General features: G+C 38.8%; 1 protein-coding gene across 1 annotated transcript; it reads left to right on the top strand.

The window, feature by feature from the left end:
• Positions 1-3,776: 3,776 nt before the first annotated feature.
• On the top strand, positions 3,777-18,924 carry dlat (dihydrolipoamide S-acetyltransferase (E2 component of pyruvate dehydrogenase complex)). Its single transcript, XM_084731190.1, has 14 exons — positions 3,777-4,206; positions 7,452-7,553; positions 7,648-7,772; positions 9,210-9,366; positions 11,288-11,414; positions 11,575-11,762; positions 11,896-12,037; positions 13,063-13,130; positions 13,954-14,067; positions 14,376-14,483; positions 14,594-14,712; positions 15,584-15,746; positions 16,912-17,048; positions 17,559-18,924. The coding sequence occupies exons 1-14, from the start codon at positions 3,952-3,954 to the stop codon at positions 17,686-17,688; spliced, it is 1,935 nt and encodes a 644-aa protein (XP_084587316.1). The 5' UTR covers positions 3,777-3,951; the 3' UTR covers positions 17,689-18,924.
• The last annotated feature ends 337 nt before the right edge of the window (positions 18,925-19,261 follow it).

Here is a 19,261-nt window from a genome sequence, read left to right as displayed (position 1 = left end):
GTTCAAAAGTAGACAGAAACATTGTTTTTAAACAGCTGTTTCTAAAACCACAGCAGTGTAGTTGCTTCATATGTAGTTTACTTCCCGTTTGTATTGAGGTATTGGAAAAAAAAAACATGTTCTTTCCTCTCTTGAGCAGCAATGGAGTATTTAAAGCAAATATTACCAGGTTACATGTTAGAAATGTGTGTTGTCCACTTGTTCTTTAGCCCAGGTACATTTCAGTCTCAATTGTCAATGTGAGGTAACAATACAGTATTATCTGCCATAGCAAGAAAGAAAAAAACACCACTTTTATAATATAAATGTTACAACAGACAAACTTTGTACAAGCTTCATTGTGGTTTAGTGCTGAACAATGATTGTCTACATTGTGACCTACTGCCGACAAAGTACAGTGACCAGACACCAGCTTGTATTGCTGTTACAGAGTTTTGTGTTAATTAGATAATAATAAAAAAAGAGTTCAAAGAAAAGTCTATTGCAAAAAGAAAAAAGAGAATGCATTAACACTCAGTTTCACTAAACAGGACGCAAACCCACCTGTGGGTTTAAATGTCACTCCGTAGTACACCAGCATGCGTGTTAACTGAACTGCTGCCAGCGAATAGAAAGGATGCTGGAACTTTGATGTAGAAATGCAGATGAACAGCACTGTTTGTTTATTTCATGAAATTGTTTTGTATATTTGTGTAAAATATTTTCACCATATCCTTATTTTTTTTTTGTTTATGTCTCTTATTTGTTGAAAGAGATTTTTGTGAGGTGATAGTGCCTCTGCTCCTGTAGAAAGGATAGTTTGGGTTATTTGAAGTGGGGCTGTACAAGGTAGTTATCAGTAGTCAGTGTATTAGCTACAGTCTACGGACGGAAGCTCAGCAATATGCTGCAGTGGACAGGGTCAGCAACAAAAGGTATTAAAAAAAATTAAAACTACGCTATATTTAGAATATTTTCACTACTTTACTTTGCTGCCAGACAGCCTTTTGTAATGGGAAACCACTGCTATACAAGCCAAATGTGGCTTGCTCCAAACCAACCAAACTCTACAGGTGTAATCATTAATTTTATCTCACAGGAGTTGCTACTCTACTGCTGCCTCGATCTGTTAGTTAGTTTGTGTTATTGTGTGACTTTGGTGGATCCAACCTGTTCTTTTAAAACACTGAAGTCACACGCTAACAAACAAACAGATTGAGGCAGCGGTAGACCAGCAACTCCTGTGTTCTGTAAGGTAAAATGACTTGATTTTGCCTATGGAGTTTGGTTGGTAAGGTAAGAGTGATATTTGTCTTATATAATGGAGGTTTCTTGTCAGAAAAGGCTGTTTGCCAACAAGGTAAAGGTGGAAATATTCTAAATAGAGCCACTTAAACCGACAGTGTCAACAGCAGTTCATTGCTGTGCTTCCATGCTGTTATTCCTCTCTGCTTCTCCAAACTGGAGCCCTGCTGACCGCCATCTACTGTAGCTAATACACTGACTACCAACAAGAACCTTATACAATCCTACATCAATAATCCACGTTTGACATCAGAGATTTAAATGAGACTTTGAAATGAGACTGGAACAATGGACCATTCCACTATTTATGGTGTGTATGTGTGTGTGTTTGTGTGCGTGTGTGTGTGTGTGCGTGTGCATGTGCATGTGGGCACGCGTACAAGAGAGACAGGCCAGGATGGACCTTTGACATGTAAATGCCAGAAGAACAGTGGTTAGAGCTGTTCTACTTGATGCAGTAAAATGCTCAGCTCTCACTGTTACTGGACATCTGTCTGGGTCTGTCTGTATAAGAGACATGGACTGAAACTGGCTAACATATTTTCCTTCACTCTTGCTTCTATCTTCCCATTTGGGATCAATGTGTTTGCCTTCACTAACAAGCCAACAGAAATATGCATCAGTCTACTGTTTTTTTAATAAGACCCATTTAAAATGCCATAACTGCCTGTACTGTAAAATGTACAATTTGCCGGTGAGATGTTATTTAGCATCTGTTTTGTTTACTGAAAGTTTTACAAAATATGGATACTGTCTGTTTAAAAAAATGAAAATGGCCTTTGTTGAATGTTTAGAAAGACATATTTTGAAATAAAACCTGGGTTTTGTTTTTAAAAAGATGTCATCGATTCAGTTTTTATTGAGGTTGGGAACTACTATTTACTGACAAATGTCTAATGTTAGACAGCTCTTGTCACATGCATTTAATTTTTAATCTACATTTTGGAATATGTCACTACATGAAAAACTCCCAGACTCTTAGCTGCCATTTGAGAATGTATTTCTTTATTTCATGTCACTCGGGGTGTTGGTCTCTCAAATCTTACTGACCTGCTAGAGGTTCAGTCATTACACACTCATCCTGTGCAGCAAAACAAACTCAGTCCCAAAGAAATGTATTTGATAAGGAGAAGAACAAAATTTTAGCAAGTTTCCAAATATAACAAATATATCCATCTGAATTTGCGGAAATGTGTATAAAATAATGCACAAGGTATCCAGAATATTTACATTTCCTTGAATGGTGCATCCATAAAAACAAAGTCTTGGAATATTTGAATATTTCACTCAGTGTCAACATCAATGATGAACAGCTAGAACAAGATGACATAAATTAGAGCTACAATCATTTTTTATTATCAGTTAAGCTCTTGATTACTTTCTGGATTAATTTGATGTGATAAATTATCAAAACAATGTTTCATATTTGGTGATGCTTTAAAATTAAAGAACCAGTGTGTAGGATTTAGTCACATCTAGCTGTGAGCTTGCAGATTGCAAACACCTCACCTCACTCTCCTCTAAGTATGTAGGTGAACTCACACAAAATGCTAGAGCCATTGTTTGGTTTGTCTGTCCTGGGCTACTGTAGATCATGGTGGCCTCCATGGAAGAGACCTACTCTGTATGTAGAAATAAAAGGGCTCATTCTATGGTAATGGAAAAACAGTTTTTCAAATGAAAACATTCTTCTGAATATTATATTTCATCCCTGCCAATAAATACACTACATCTTACACAGTGGACCTTTCAGTAATTATAGAAGATGAAATAAACCAGCAGATATTCACATTTGAGACACTGTTGACTGTACATTGTGTTCTACTGTATAATATCTATGATTAAACATTGTACTGCCACTGTGTGGCCAATGATAGGATGTCAGTAAAATGTAACCTTGATGCTCTTGTGTAGAGTTTTTGAACCATCAAGCATTGGATAAATGTCATGTTATTTTTATTTAATTAACATTGGTTAGGTTTAGTAGTGGTGGTGTTTATTTATGGTATGTGATTTAAGTCAATATTAGATAAAAAAAAATAATAATAAGGATAAATAAATATGTTTCAGAAATAAATACATGAGGCAATAATAAATGTAGATATAAAAATAGAAATAGGTAAGTAGTTCTTAAAAGGACTACTTTATTTTAGGGGACTTTTATTTCATAATGTCCTATTTATTCCAATAAAAAATATTTAAAATTTATTTGAAATAATAATCAGTTTATTTAACTATACCGACTCATTTATATGTTTGTACTTTTATTTGCATATATATTGTTTCATTTTATTTCATTTATTTGATTCATTCATTCACTCATTCATTCATTCAATATTGACTTAAAATGGAATTCTATACTTAAAAAGGACCAGGGAAAGATTATGCTGTGTATTACAACGATCACTCTCGCGAGATCTTTCGCGGGTCTGGGGTTCCCATCTTGACACGCCCACCGTTTACGACACCTCTTGCCAAGGGACGGCAGGACAAGCAGGAGAGCCGTAAAGCGTGGTGTTTTGGACTGGGGGAGGTCATTAGAAAGTGAGGAGTAAGTACGGGCCGGTTCTTGAGGCACAGAGACCTTCGGTGCCAGCGTATCTCTGATGCCGGTGTGAGACAAATACATTATTCAACAGTTCCGTGTAGTGTTTCAACCGCTGCGACATGCTTCGTCTGATCCTGCGGCTCAGGCCGTCCGCCGGGCTCTCCTGTCCCCGTGTCCTCCCGGGCGGGCCTGCTGCGCTCAGCTCCCGCTCCGTGCCTGGAACCGGTTGTTTGAGGCGACTCCATTGCGGAGCAGGGTCTCGGGCAGTGTCTCTGGGTTCCGGCCTGAGCCACAGAGGGCCTCTGCTGCGGTGTCCCCAGCTGTCAGGCAGCTGTCAGAGCCCGCGTTTCTACAGCCTGCCGCCGCACCAGAAGGTAACGTTAACGTGAGTTACTGTGAGGTTGCTATAGCACCGCCGTTAGAGCTAGCATGACCTCCCCAGCTAGCATGAGATAGCTCTGTGATGTCCCCAGCACATTCTGTCTCCCCTGAGTCCTGATACAGGTGTAATTCAGCTGTTGCAAACTGTTATGGCAATTCTGCAAACACTGTTTCTTAGCTACAAACCTGAGCAGCAAAACTATATTTGTGTGTCATTAGGTGACACCATTCGAGGTTGGTCCATTGGCATTTCAATTATTCCATCCAGGGTGCAAAATTAACTTTGTTGTCCATCAGCTATATAGACATTGGACATTACCAGCCGTTCAGTAGATTGTCTTTTTTGTTGTTGTTTGTTTGTTTGTTTGAATGCTCGTGAGTGAAGCAAACGTACCAGCCTCTTGCATATTTTACCAGCATTTAGTTGGTGACTAGTGCTAATTTTCTGCCTTTCTTACACCTATTGTTAAATCAGTTTTATATTAATCAAGGCCATTCAATTATGAGCTAGAGGGTATCCACATATCCCAGTAAAATCACTGTGGGTGTCGTCTTTCACATCAGGAGTTCCCCAACTTTTTCATGTTAAGGACCCCCAATATAGTTGCACATTAGACCACAGACCCCAATTTAACAGGATTTCTTTTTCTTAAGAAATCCCTTAGTATTAAAAAAAAAAAAAAAAAAAAATTAAGATACGTATTTTTGGTTGATCAACGATCAAACTAAGATCACTGTAAATTACAATAAATCAAACCAACCAGCAAAAAATATGATAAGATTTAAACTATTCTGTTCCTGGGGTCCCTCTGCAGCCCACTCAAGGACTCCTGTTGGTCCCCAGACTAGTTATGGGTGAAATGGGCCTAAAATATTGTCAAGATATTTGAGGGTATCTTGTGATAACAACATTTTTGACAATATTACAAAATACATAAAAAAAATTTTTTGCTTTAGAACTCACAATAGATCTGTGATTTCTGGCTCTCCTCTTAATCAGCTGGATCCTTCTTGCTTGAGATGGTGAAACAAGTTTTATGTACTGCCCCCTTTTCCTGTTACGGTCTTTTTGCACATCATACATATTACTGTGGTTTGTTGTAACCAAGCCATTGCCACACTGCTGAAGTCACTTGCCTTTTTTGAGCTGTCCTCCATAGAAAAACTGGTAGCAATGTTATTTTTGTTTTCAATCATGCTTGTTGTTGCTGTGTGAGATGCTGTGACATCATTCTGTCACCCATATGTAATATTGCCATTATCACAATATGAATTTCTTAGCATGAAAAATCTTATGATAATATCAGAATTTATTTATTATCAATTTTTGTTACGACATGGCCCACGCTTATACTGGACCACAGTTTGAAAATCTCTGTTTTACGTTATCCATTGTCTTGGGAGCTGCAGAGCTGTTTACTGGCTGTGTTGTACCCAAGAGATGGGTCCACTGGGGGCCCAGAACACACACAGAAAGATCTGTTGCAAAAAGAAAAACAAACATCTGACTGCACCAGACAGTTAAATAAATTTGACCCAAATCCATATTTGGGTTTAGATAGCAGTCTCTAGCCCACCAGCTGGCATGTAAACCAGGGATGCTGAACTTGCTTTGGGCAGTGGCCCTATTGCAAAATGAGAGGAGGCTAGGGGCCAGTTAATAAACTAATATTCATGTTTATAATATAAAATTACTAAAAAATTAAAAGGCCCATAACTCATCTTTCTTTTAAATTCTTTATTTTCGAGCTAAATGACTAAACTTAAATTATTAACTAAATTAACTAAGGGATTGTCACTCTACTTATATGACCGATAAATCAGATATTTTACTGCATTTGATAGCTGAAGCAGCATTTTAATTGTAAATGCTTGGTTACATTTGAATGAGTTTATTCAACATTAAACATAGCTGGAACTGCTTCCATCGTGCAATCATTCAAATGTTGAAATAATTCAATGCAAACTATAAACTTAAAATTGCTTCTACCAGGGACAGACTGAAGAGCATATTTAAGCTCTTTTAGTCTGTGTAGGCTAATATGCAACAGCCAAGGGACCAGGCTGACCAGACCTCCTTGAAAAATTTGTGACAGTCCTGAATTACGAGCACTTGTCCTGAATCCTGAAACCCTGTATTGTTTGTCCCCAGTATTAACTGCTATAGTAACAAATAATATGAACAATGTATGAATCTTTGAAAATATTCTGATCAAATCACTTATGTAAGCCAGAATTCCTACGTTTAGTTTTTTAAAATGTCTCGTTGCTTTTTAAACCAGATAAGAGAGTGAAGCTGCCACTGTGGGAGGAATTTGTGGGAAAATATCTAAAAAGTGAGTCTGTAAGCTCCTACAGCTTAATGACAGTCTTATCTGCTGAAAAGATATTTGAAATATCTGTAACTCACCTGTGTGTATGATTCATGCATCTTGTAAACACGGTCATGAAACTGGGCTTTATATCATTCTCAGAATCTGTAACTGATCTTCGTAATATTAAGAACAAATTATCAGTTAGAGTCTGGTTTTACTCTTAAATTATTCTGTACATTTTACTCCTTCTCACATGACATGTCCACCCCCGCAGTGGACAATGTTAAATGTTTACTTATTGGTATAGACGAACACTCAGCTTCCCCATCCAACTTAAACTGAAGAAATTGCAAAATGAGATTGTCTTTATTCCATATTATCCTATTCCTTATCCTATCCTATTTCATATTGATGTCATGCCTCAAATGTTATTGACAAATGTGTTCATGCATATTAAAACCACTTGATTTTTGAGTTTGTAGCTGATGTGCTCAATATAATACATAAAGCAATTGGAAGATCTGCTCACAGCTGAAAAAATTATATCAAATTGTGAGTAATGTAGATCTGTTTGGGAACCTTTCTCCCGATCTGTGTTTGTCTCTCCTGATAGCACTTGTGTATATGACCTTGAAAGCTACTGAACAAATTCACAGATGTTGTGAAAACGGCTGTATGTGGGTCATTTATTGAGCACGAGAATGGCGTGATGATGATGTAGCAACTGCAGTTACAACACCTGACAGTTTCCAGTATTTGCCCTGTCATGAATCCATGACAATGACAATGACATTTTTTTTTTTTGCATTAGTTAATTGTCTTTTTTATATATATATTTGGTCAGCCAACAGCTCAGACATTTAGTCACTCATTTTGTGACTCTTTAATTCTTGAACTCCTAGAATTTGTTTTCTGTTCACCAGGTGGAGCTTCCTGCACTGTCGCCCACCATGCAGACGGGGACGATCGCTCGCTGGGAGAAGAAGGAGGGAGACAAAATTGGTGAGGGTGACCTCATAGCTGAGGTAAGGAGTCATGTGTGAGTTCCCATATTATTATTGTTTGAAATTATCACCATACACATTTTTAAATTATTGTCTTTTATTATTGTCTTTGTAGGTGGAGACTGACAAAGCCACTGTTGGTTTTGAGATGTTGGAGGAGTGCTATCTGGCAAAGATCCTCGTTCCTGAAGGGACCAGAGATGTCACAGTCGGAGCCGTAATCTGCATCACAGTTGACAGGTAAAGTGTCTTTGCTTGACAATGTAAAATACAGGCTGCAAACAAAAGTGACCTCACTATAGGAAGGACTTTAAACTAGTGACGGGCGAATTAAGCCTCATGAAGCTTTGGGGCTTTCTCTCTATTTGTGTCAAAAAAACATTTGAATGTTGGGGGCATCAGATTCAGTGAACACAGTGACATCAAACTAATAGCCCTTCAAAATGAACTATTAATAGTTTTAGTTTGTGTGCAATAACAGTCCAAGTAGCCTGTGTGTTATTAAATCTGTATGCTTTTGTTCAGAAGTGCTGCCTTAGGTATAGATGTTACTGTACAGTAAAATAATTATGTATTGTCCAAAAACATTAATGTACACAAAGCATTAATGTACCTTTGTGGCCTTAGTTCCACTGTGGGCTCATTTAAACTTAATGGCAGGGCCGCAACTACATTTATTTTCATTGATAATTAATCCATCGATCGATTTTTACGATTCATTGATTATTTGTTTGGTCTGTAAAATGGTGAAAAATGTTGATTCCTGTTTTCCAAAGCCCAAGAAGATGACTTAAAATGTCTTGTTTTCCCCACAACCCAAACATATTCAGTTTGTTGTCAGAGAGGAGTGAAGAAACCACAAAAGCCATAAGTTTGATAGTAATTTAATAAAAGTTAATTTCATATTCATTAAAGTAAAAGTAATATGTAGTAATTCTGCATCCATGTAGTGAGTTGGAGCCATAGACTGTTTGTTAAATAGGTTGCAATCCTATTCAATACTGTTTATATGCTAATGCTACCTTTCCCAATTATACTCCTTTCTTCTTATCCCACTAATGTGCCAACCACAAAGTTAAGCTGTAAAATTTAAAACTGTCAAATTGAATGAATGAAGCACTTTACAGAGCACCGGTGACGTCTGACACTTCGGAGGTCATCCGTCAGATAAGATAAGAGGACTTTATTAATCCAGAATGAAATTCTTGTGCTGGATTGCTCCAGAAATTACAGCAACACAAGAATGACAGCAATACAATATTAAATAGAAACTGAGAATATATTATAAAAAAAAGTGTATAAGAAGTAAATGCAAAGAAAAGGTGCCTAATAAAAAAAATAGAAGTAAGATTAGTTAAATACCAAACTAACTAACTTAGAAAAAGTAGTATTGGCAATTACATTAATAATTAATATTGTCCGTGATATTGAAGTAATAAAAAGTTATATTGCACCAGATAAAGTAGGATAAAGATAAGTATAAATGTTGCCCATGATGTTGAAAAAGTAATAGTGCACACTGTACATTGTCACTTCTTTATTCCTCAGATGCTGGATCTATGATTACACTTTGTTTCTTTTAGAGTGATGTCACACACGTCTTGTCCTGTAGTCAAGGTGTGGTTGTGCTTTGTGGGAATATATCTTTAATATCTGCGTGTGTATTCTCCCCTGCAGCCCCGACCTCATCCCAGCCTTTAAGGATGTGACGTTAGATTCAATCAAAGCAGCCGGTGCCGGTCCCACACCAGTCGCCTCCGCTCCTCCTCCCCCTCCTCCTGCTGCTGCTGCTCCTCCTGCAGCCCCGGGCAGCTCTTACCCCACACATATGAAGGTAGGCGTGTTCTTGTGTAAACAAAGCACAGTCAGGTGTGGAGTCAAGTAGTGTACGGGATGTTTATGGTCACATTGTCCCGTAGCTACAGCTGTAGTTTCCGCAGCGTTGGCCAGTCTATTTGGTGATATTTGCTGTTTTTTTCTCTTTGATAATGCAACCAAAGTTTTTACTTTTCTTTACTTTTAAATTTATGCCATCAGAAGAAATTACACATATGGTTTTAGATTTGATGAGTGAAACTAAAAACCTTGAGACATTATTTGTGGCCTTTTGTGCATTTATTGGAGTATTAGAGCCTTTTGAGGCATTATACTGAATTACAAGAGAATATTGAATGATTTTTTTGCCGTCCAGTCTCCAAAGTTAATTGTTATTATTCTGTGGAATAATTCATTTTGGACCTTCATGTCTTATCTTTTGTCTTTTTGTTTTGAGGAAGCAAATCAAATCAAAGAGCTGCTCTTTAATAGACCCTTTTTGAACGACGTCATGATTACGTCATGTGTTAGCTAGAGGCAAAACAAAGAAAAAACTGGCAGACGTAGATCAGTAGGCCACAAAACCAAGCTAAAATGTCATCTTGTTGTCTTGATGAGAACCAGAATCAAAGTAGTAATGACTCAGAAATGAAGTTTTATCACATACTAGTTGTCACTACCCATAAAGAAAAAATGAAGACAATTATGGTTAAACACAATGAGATGGAAGCCAAACCAAATTAATTCACAAAATGTCAAGAAAGGAAATATTATATTTTTCATGATTAAACAGAAAAAAATACACCAAATCTCCTTCTAAATTGAAGTTTCTCTCTTTTACCGAGCTAAGGTTGGACTTTATTACCTTGTTAACTTGAAAATACACAGCATTTAAATTTGACAAAATAAAATTCACCAAATCCGTTTTGGTCTGTCTTTCCACTGTTATAATAATTGTCAACTCTGGCGTGGTCGAAATAAATCCATAAATTAGGGTTAGATGTGAAAATAGTCTCTGCAGGCTGTTGTCCTCTCACTTGTCCTCCTAGCTCAGTGCACCGCCCTCCAGCTAACAGCAGCGTCCTGAGCCAGAGCAGAGCCTGTCACTGTGCAGATCATTAAATTAGCAAAAAATAAAAAATAAAGACGAAAATAGTCCCCCGAAAAACAACCAGTCAGCGAAAAACTCATTCAGTCGTTGGTAGATCCTAATCCCCCAACCCTATGACAACTGCAGAAAGATGGTCCATCTGTTGAGTGAGTGTGTGCCGGGTGTCCAGCAGATCCCAGTGATTAATGCTAACTTTTTTAAAGTAAAGGTCCTGGAGAGTGACTGTACATATTCAGAGGAGCTGGTATTTTCTTCAGTCATTGTTATGAAACAAGCGATATGGACAAAATTATATATCAGAATTTTTCTTACCAATATTGACTATGAATATGGCTGGGATCTTTCACAAAATATTAACACAATGAGATTTTTGATTAATAATGGGTTAGTCTAAGCAAAATTTTTATGTTTTTTTTTTTTTTTTAAATAATGAATTGATTAATTAATAGGTTAGGAAAGTCCTTACAATTTGAAACCTTAGGTTTGTGGTTGTTTCTGTTTGGAAACCTTGTTTCTCTTTTTGTCACTGAGCAGAAAAACAAAACATCAGTTGAAGTCATGGTGATTTTATCATTTAATCAAAAAGACTATGAGACGCTAGGGAGAAGCTTTCATCATGTAGAGGCTGCTATGACTCATGTCTCTGACCAGACTCTAACAGAAGATGTCACAGTTACATCATTCAGGCCCTAAGGTCGTTCTGAAAACTTCAATTATCCAGGAGCCTGAACAGTTTGTCACTAGTTTCCCGTCTCACGTAGTCAGACTGGAAGCTACAGGGATTATGCCCCTGTTGTTGACTTCTGTCACTCATATTTATGTGTTACAGATCACACTTCCTGCCCTGTCTCCTACCATGACAATGGGAACAGTGCAGCGCTGGGAGAAGAAGGTTGGGGAGAAGCTGAGTGAAGGAGATCTGCTGGCTGAGATCGAGACTGACAAGGCAACCATCGGTAAACTGACTGTGACACCTCAGTCCTGACACATTTTTTCTGTGCACCACAGAGTATTAGTATGTTATTTAATAAGTGGTAAACTCTTGTATCCTGAATCACAGCATGAGAGGACAAGCTCACCTTGCTCGACATGTCTCTTTCATGTGTTTGTGTTTAGGCTTTGAGGTGCAGGAGGAGGGGTATTTGGCTAAAATCATGGTGGCAGAGGGAACTCGGGATGTTCCCCTGGGAACACCGCTCTGCATCATTGTAGAGAAAGAAAGTGACATTGCTGCCTTCAAAGATTATGTCGAGACTGGGGTAGCAGAGGTTTCTTCCCCACCTCCAGCTCCTGCTCCAGCACCGGTGAGACACACAAAACACTTTTACTTTCAAATGTAAATACTCAGAAAAACTCTGTGAATTTGGCCTCTATTCAGTTTTTAGATAGCCTCTCCATGTATGACGTGACTTGTGAGTGTTTGTTTCTATGTTCCAGGTTGCAGCTCCAGTTGCTGCAGCGCCCACTCCTGCCCCCGCAGCCGCTGCCCCGGCCGCACCCAGGAAGGGTCGTGTGTTTGCCAGTCCGCTCGCCAAGAAACTGGCTGCTGAGAAAGGAATTGACCTGGCACAGGTCAGCGGTAAGTAGCCATTACACCATTACCTGTATCTGTTCAACCAACTCAATTCTCTGTGTCTGTATCTGTACTCAGAGTGGGTGGGGCTTAAGATGGAAGCAGGTGGTACTCACCGGACATTGTTCACATTGCCTAAAATTCATATTGGTTGATCAAAATTGTTTATATTTGTTAGAAAACTATTTACAGAAGAGCCTCAGAATTGAGCTTCAGATCAATGTCTATCTGGTACAAGTAATTTACTTCTTATGAATATGAGCCAATCATCAGTATAAAATGGGTGCATGTCTTTTCTTGTGATTAAGGGAAATCAACTCATAACAAGTACAGGCTTAAATTTACAGCTTCTGGTTTATCCAGCCTACTTCCTGTTCAAGCCCTGCTTATTCCAAATATGGAAATTTGGAATTTTTAGTCTGATGATACCCATGCTTGTAAAAAGGCCCTTATTTGCACTAGATACTCATTTCAGCTGAGTTCTCACACAGTCCTAGTCACTGGGCCTTTTCACACCTGAGTGTCTGACTCAAGGTTTGTATTTTTGTTACTTTACAGTTGATCCAGTTGCAATTGCAATTATGTGAGCGCACAAAGAACCATACATGGCATATTGTCCTGTCGTCATTACCTTCATGAGCTGAGTGTCTCTATACTTCTCAGTTGATTGCTTTGTAGGCAGGTGTGTGTCTGATGTCAGCATGTTGACAAATTTACTCTCTCTTCCTCTTAGAAAATAATTGAGAAGTATCTGAATTTTTGAGAGATTCTTTTCCCCTTATTGACCCTATATAAAGTCGTCAGGCTGAATGTCAATTAAATTTGGTCTCCTCTTCCTCTCCCCATGTGTGACTGTGGCTCATTTTGTTGCATTGGTTTTTCCTTTTTTTCCTGTTCTGCCAATAACTTGCCATTTGATTCTGATCTGGACCACCTGTGTTCTGTTGGATCAAGGTCCTGCTGTTTGGTCCTACCGGTTTCACACCTGTTATTGTAGTTCAGCTCAAACTGAAAAGCTGTTTTCTGTTCAGGCTCTGGTCCAGATGGACGCATCACCAGGAAAGATATTGACAGCTTTGTTCCACCAAAGGCCGCACCTGTAAGTAAAGTTTAACTTTTTTCTGTATCCTGTCTAATGCACGTTTAATCCTGCATAATCATATGTAACAACTTGAGTAACCAAAACTGACCCTTTCTAAGCCCCAACCCTTTGTGCTCTGTGCTCCAATGACAGTTGAGCAAACTTGGTACCTCAGTCAACTTTCTTCAGCACATTTTCGTGTAAATGTGACATGTATGGTCAAGTGTTACGTAAGCTAATGTTAGTAAAATGCTAGCTTACTAGCTAACTCACATTGACTTTGTGTAGCTAACTAGTTAGGTAGCGTTTTGCTAACATTGGCTAGCTTAAGGTGTGACTATACATCAGTTTTACAGGTGCCCCAGCAACATATTTTAAACGGCTTCATAATTTGGTTTTCTTTTCAACATAGACAAGCCTCGCACATACCACATCAAAATACAGGAAACAGGAAAGATAAAACGTGACTAAGGTACCAAGTTTGCTCAACCGTCATTGGAGCACAGAGAGAAAAAAGGCGGGACTAAGGAGGCGTCATCTAAATTTATATATGTATACTGAAAAATGCTGAATGCTGAAACCATTTGTTTTTTGTTTGATTATTCTTTGTGTCACTCATAAAACAAAAATGCCAGAACATTCTTGGTCTCTTCCTTCTAAATGCACAATTTCTGTCTCTTTCTTTTTGTGTTTTCCTTTGATTTTATATTATTGAAATAATCACAATTCTAATTTATAAGTGCACTTTTGAATGCTCAAAATTTTTGCCTCGTACTGTATGTTCCTCAAGATTTTGTTGTAGTGTTTTTATAAATGCAAATCAAATCATTTCCGTTGGCAGGCTGTGGCTGCTGCTCCCACTCCAGCTGCAGCTCCAGCTGCTCCTGCACCTGCTGCAGCCCCAGCTGCACCAGCCGGGACCTTCACAGACATCCCCATCAGCAACATCCGCAAGGTGAGAGCGAACATGCACAACACACTTTTTGTAGTCTGTTGTGTTCAGTGACGACTTTCTCTCCTGCTCACACTCCTCTAATAGCAGTCGGGTGTAATTCATGATGCGCTGATTCTGTACTGGCTTTGGTTGTGATGTATTGAACAGTGTAGGTCTGATATCTCTAACCTGTGCTTCCACATTTTTCTCTGAAGACAGGAACTCATGCATTTATCAACACCAGCTCGACTAACATGCCTCATTCCTGTCCATGATGAATTATGGATCAAAGCTGAAGTGTGTGTACTGTATTTGTGTCTCCCCTGCAGGTGATCGCTCAGAGGTTGATGCAGTCCAAGCAAACCATCCCCCACTATTATCTGTCTGTAGATGTCAACATGGACCAAGTGCTCGAGCTCCGGAAAGAACTCAATGCTGTGAGTTTTTGTTCGTGAACTGATGTGCAACAAAGAGAAAGTCAGGAAACTTTTAACTTAGATAATTATTTCCTGTGTCTTTTTTAACCAACCGCATCTCCTCTCTGCAGGAAGTGAAAGCCCAGAATATCAAACTCAGTGTGAATGACTTCATCATCAAAGCCAGCGCTCTGGCCTGCCTCAAGGTTCCTGAGTGCAACTCCTCCTGGTTGGACACAGTCATCCGCCAGTGAGTAACCACACACACATAGACAGGCACATCCACGCACTCATAAATACTGTAAATACAAACACACCACCCCCATTGTGAAGCATGGCGGCGGCAGCATCATGCTGTGGGGATGCTTCTCAGCAGGACTGTGAAGGTAGAGGGTAAAATGAATGCAGAAAAATATAGGAAAATCCTGGAGGACAATCAGATTAAGTCTGCAAGAAAACTATGTCTCGAGAAAAGATTTATTTTCCAGAAATACAATGACCTGCAGCATACAGCGAAATGGTTTAAAGACAACAAGGTGAATATTCTGGAGCGGCCGAGTCAAAGCCCAGACCTCAATTCAGTAGAGAATTTGTGGCTGGACTTGAAAAGGGCTGTTCACGCTCGATCCCCGTGCAACCTGACAGAGCTTGAGCAGTTTTGCAAAGAAAAATGGAGTAAAATTGCAGTGTCCAGATGCGCAAGCCTGATTGAGACCTATCCATACAGATTCAGTGCTGTGACTGCGGCCAAAGGTGCATCTTCTAAATACTGACTTGAAGGCAGTGAATATTTATACAATCACTTATTCTACATGATATATTTTTATTTAATTTACATTATTTTGTAAAAATCTGGTTTCACTCTTATATTAAAGAGTGTTTTTTGTATTTCTTTTGTCAAAAAAGGAAGTCGGAGGCAAGACAAAACGCTGTATTTTTAGATTAGAATAATATTGTGACCTCCTTATTAGATGCTGGTCTAAGTGTTGCTGCACTGTTCTACCAGTAGAGGGAACTCACAGCACAGACATTTATTCACCTCTCCTCAGTCCAGAACCAGAAAGTTGTGTTTACCACATTCCTGTGCTGTCATTAGTATTGACTTCTTTTAACTTTTCCAGGAATCATGTGGTGGACGTCAGTGTAGCGGTGAGCACAGCCAGTGGCCTCATCACACCCATAGTGTTCAATGCCCACACCAAAGGACTGGTGGCCATCAGCTCCGATGTGTCGGCTCTCGCCGCCAAAGCGAGGGAAGGCAAACTGCAGCCGCACGAGTTCCAGGTACAACATATGATCTGATCCTGTGGCTACATGTGGGAGAGTCACACCGTGGTCACACTGCATGACTTTCAGAGTCTTCAGATCCCCAAAGGGTTCACACAACACAACTTTCTGTCCTGTAATCGGAAATCTTAAAGTTGTGGTTTGCACGCTACATGACTGATCAGCGACAGGGGGTCATACATTAACAAATGTCACCCCTATGAGTTAAATTTAGTTTATTAAGTGTATTTTATATCAATGACCTGTACTAGAAAAAATGCTTTGTAACAGATTTAGCTTCAGCTAATTTCCATCTGCAGTCCCTGGGATAGAAAACATTAAAACACAGATCAGAATCTCCACATGTACGGCCAAAACATTTCATATGAAAAAAAAACAGAGCAGGGCACAAATTTTAAAATATTACATATATATATCCTAAGTTATATAACATGTTGCCAACATGCTGACAAGACTGGTTACTCAAATCCATTTTTTAACTTCTGGAGAAAATCTGGAAATCTGTGCTGGTTTGCAGATTGATGGGGTGAGTTTTCCAGTCTTTAATGGTTTTAAAAGAAAAAGCAGATTGTGCAAAGGCAGAGCGTTGTTTGGGAATGCTGCAGTCTGTGGTCGAGGCAGACCTTGAAGCTCTGCTCATTTGCTCAGAGCAGAGCTGAACTAAGCTTCACAACAGTCTGATGGATTATCTCATGCAGTAAACAAAGTCTGACTGGTCTTTAAACCGTTTTATCACAAATAACACTAGAAGTGACATTAGAATATAAATGCTGAAGCATCAGTGTTTTTCTTTTTTTTTTCTATAAAACTCCTCTCATCCCCCAGCCCTTGTCTGCTCACTGTGGGACTACTTATTACTTTAAGTCCAGGTCCCTGTTCCCACCAACTTAATAGAATCATTTGTTAGATTTTAAGACAGGTGCCATTCAGATTTTATCCATCTATGGTTGCTCACGGTCACCCAGTAACCTAGCTTAGATCACGACACCTGTTCACATCCTTTACTTTTCACCATCTAATTGTTTCAGTCTGAAGGAATATACAGCTCGTTATTACAAAATTGTTAAAGATGATCATACACCTCTGCATTTGTTTTTTTATCTTGTCTAATGAACCATCAAATTGAAATTGTCCTCTTCTTTGTTTTCTTTTTTTCCAACAGGGAGGAACATTCACAATCTCTAATTTGGGGATGTTTGGCGTCAAGAACTTCTCAGCAATCATCAACCCTCCTCAGTCCTGTATCCTTGCCGTCGGCGGTTCAGAAAAACGGCTGATGCCTGCTGATAATGAGAAAGGGTCAGTGAGTTACAATATAATAACAAGTTCGCTTTTCAAAAAAATTCAATCTGATGCTGTGTGTGTTTCAGAGCTATTTTAGTTTTGTATTTTTAATTAATGTTTTAGTATTTCGTTTTCAGAGTGGTTTTGTTTTTTTTTTATTGTGAAAAAGTGTTTAGTTTAAGCTTAATTTTAATTAGTTTCAGTGTTTAGTTTTATTATAGTAAGATTTAAGGAGTTCAGAATGGGTATTACAATACAAACACAATTGACTCAGTAGACATCTCAGTCTCGTTGAACATGTGAACCAGTGGCTCCATGTGGTTGTGGTGTCAACAACCACATGGAGCCAAAAATTTACAAAAACTGAAACTGAAGACATATTTGTGTACATTTTTTTTAGGTAGTTTTGTAAGTATGTAATATAATTTCAGTTGGGGCCTATTTTTTTATGATTTAATTATTTATTTATTTCACACCTAGTTTTAGTCAACTGTAATAAGTTTAGTGTGTTTTGTGGTTTTGCAGGTTCGATGTGGCCAGCATGATGTCGGTGACGCTGAGCTGTGACCACCGGGTGGTGGACGGGGCGGTCGGCGCGCAGTGGCTTGCCGAGTTCCGCAAGTTCCTGGAGAAACCCGTCACCATGCTGTTGTGATTGGACTGTACTGCCGTTAAACTGCAGCAACAGGCAGAGGCCTCTCACCGAAAGGATCTGATTGGTCTAAACTGATCGATCTGGATCCTCCTGTGATTGGCTGGCCTGCCACCAGGTCACTCCCAGTTACCCTGAAGGCGAAGAGGCAGAACTCACTCCGCTTACATGTCTGTCTCGCTGTCTCTCCTGTCTGTCTTTCTCTCCTTTCACTCAACTTCTATTTATTAAAATCCCCAGAAAAATCCAGATTATTAGGTTTAATTTATCCTAGAATAGCGACTGGCCATATGTCACTAAAACATTGGTTAAGTTTTGCAAAGGGAAGCGTTACATGTCCAACTAGGGAAAATATTTATTTCCCAAAACTTAAAGGGGCAGTTCACCCTGAAATCAAACATGCTTATTTGTTCTTTAACCTGTAGTGCTATTTATCTGTCTAGACTGTTATAGTGTGAGCAGTCAAGTTTTCGGAGATATCGGACGTAGAGATGTCTGCCTTCTCTTTAATGTAATGGAACCAGATGGCACTTGTGGTGCTCAGAGCGCCAAAAAATACATGTAAAAAATCAACACCAATGTTTCTTTCCAGACATGGTTACTCAAGATAATCCACAGACCATATTGTGAGCAGTTTCTTGTAGGAACTATTTTTTTCTAATATAAACAAAGTAGATAAAGTAGGTAAATTCTACCATAGAAAGAAAATAGTTCCTAGTTTGGGTGAACTGTCCCCTTAAGAGTGTGTGTGTGTGTTTCTGCTCACTTCCATCTGTGATCTTGTGTGAATGTGATAAAGATAACGAACAGTGCAGTGATCTGTGGATCTTTCGATTAAAGGGTTGTAATATAAGTTAACTTTGAAACAGATCTACGCACACACCTTTCCCTGTTCAGTGGCTACACACACATACACACACACAAATATGAAATATTAAGTGTGTTTTCTTTGGGTTGATGTGTATATTCTTCACTGTGGGAGGAACACAGTGCTGTATATACGTATATATGGTGAACCATAAAATTCAATAACTGTACAGTCCTGAATGATAACAAACAAACGCTCTTAAAGGAAGTTAAGTACTGGACCGTTTTGCCAATTCTCTCTCTCTCTTCCGTTTTATTTTCTAGTCTCTGAGTAAAACACCTTACCTTTGAAACATTCTGTGTTTCATAGCTGGAACGCACAAAGCTGGTGCTGGATTTTATTTGTTGTTTGAATAAATTGGGAGAAGTCAACCTTGTGCCATAGGCTCTTTGGTTTGGGTTTTTATAATTAGACTTATTTCAAGGGCCCAAATTAAAACCGTTAGGAATGGAGACAGTGCTTTTCAATTTAATCATATGAAATTCAAAAGATGTTGAAAAAAAAAAACAGAGAAACTACTGACCTATTGACCTGTATCACCTTTTTTTTTTATTAGTGCTACATACCAAATGGAAAGATAAAGATCTCAGCCTGCAGTCAACCTCCTCGTGTGTATATTTTCTTACATATGTGGGTCAGCTGCTGATTCATGTAGGCCCATACACACAATAAAAAGTCCACAGCACCTGAAACAGGCTCAGACTGCCT

Source organism: Lutjanus erythropterus, chromosome 11, assembly GCF_056507025.1.
Source record: "Lutjanus erythropterus isolate fLutEry1 chromosome 11, fLutEry1.hap2, whole genome shotgun sequence".
Classification (NCBI taxonomy): domain Eukaryota; kingdom Metazoa; phylum Chordata; class Actinopteri; order Lutjaniformes; family Lutjanidae; genus Lutjanus; species Lutjanus erythropterus.
Note: the sequence above shows the minus strand (reverse complement) of the source record. Positions and strands in the feature narration are given on the sequence as shown.

Excerpts from the sequence above, each read along its gene's own strand:
- dlat (XM_084731190.1), top strand. The coding sequence starts at position 3,952 with ATGCTTCGTCTGATCCTGCGGCTCAGGCCGTCCGCCGGGCTCTCCTGT. Across the intron at positions 12,038-13,062 it reads TGACCTGGCACAGGTCAGCG|GCTCTGGTCCAGATGGACGC; the intron begins GTAAGTAGCCAT and ends TTTTCTGTTCAG. Across the intron at positions 13,131-13,953 it reads TTCCACCAAAGGCCGCACCT|GCTGTGGCTGCTGCTCCCAC; the intron begins GTAAGTAAAGTT and ends TTCCGTTGGCAG.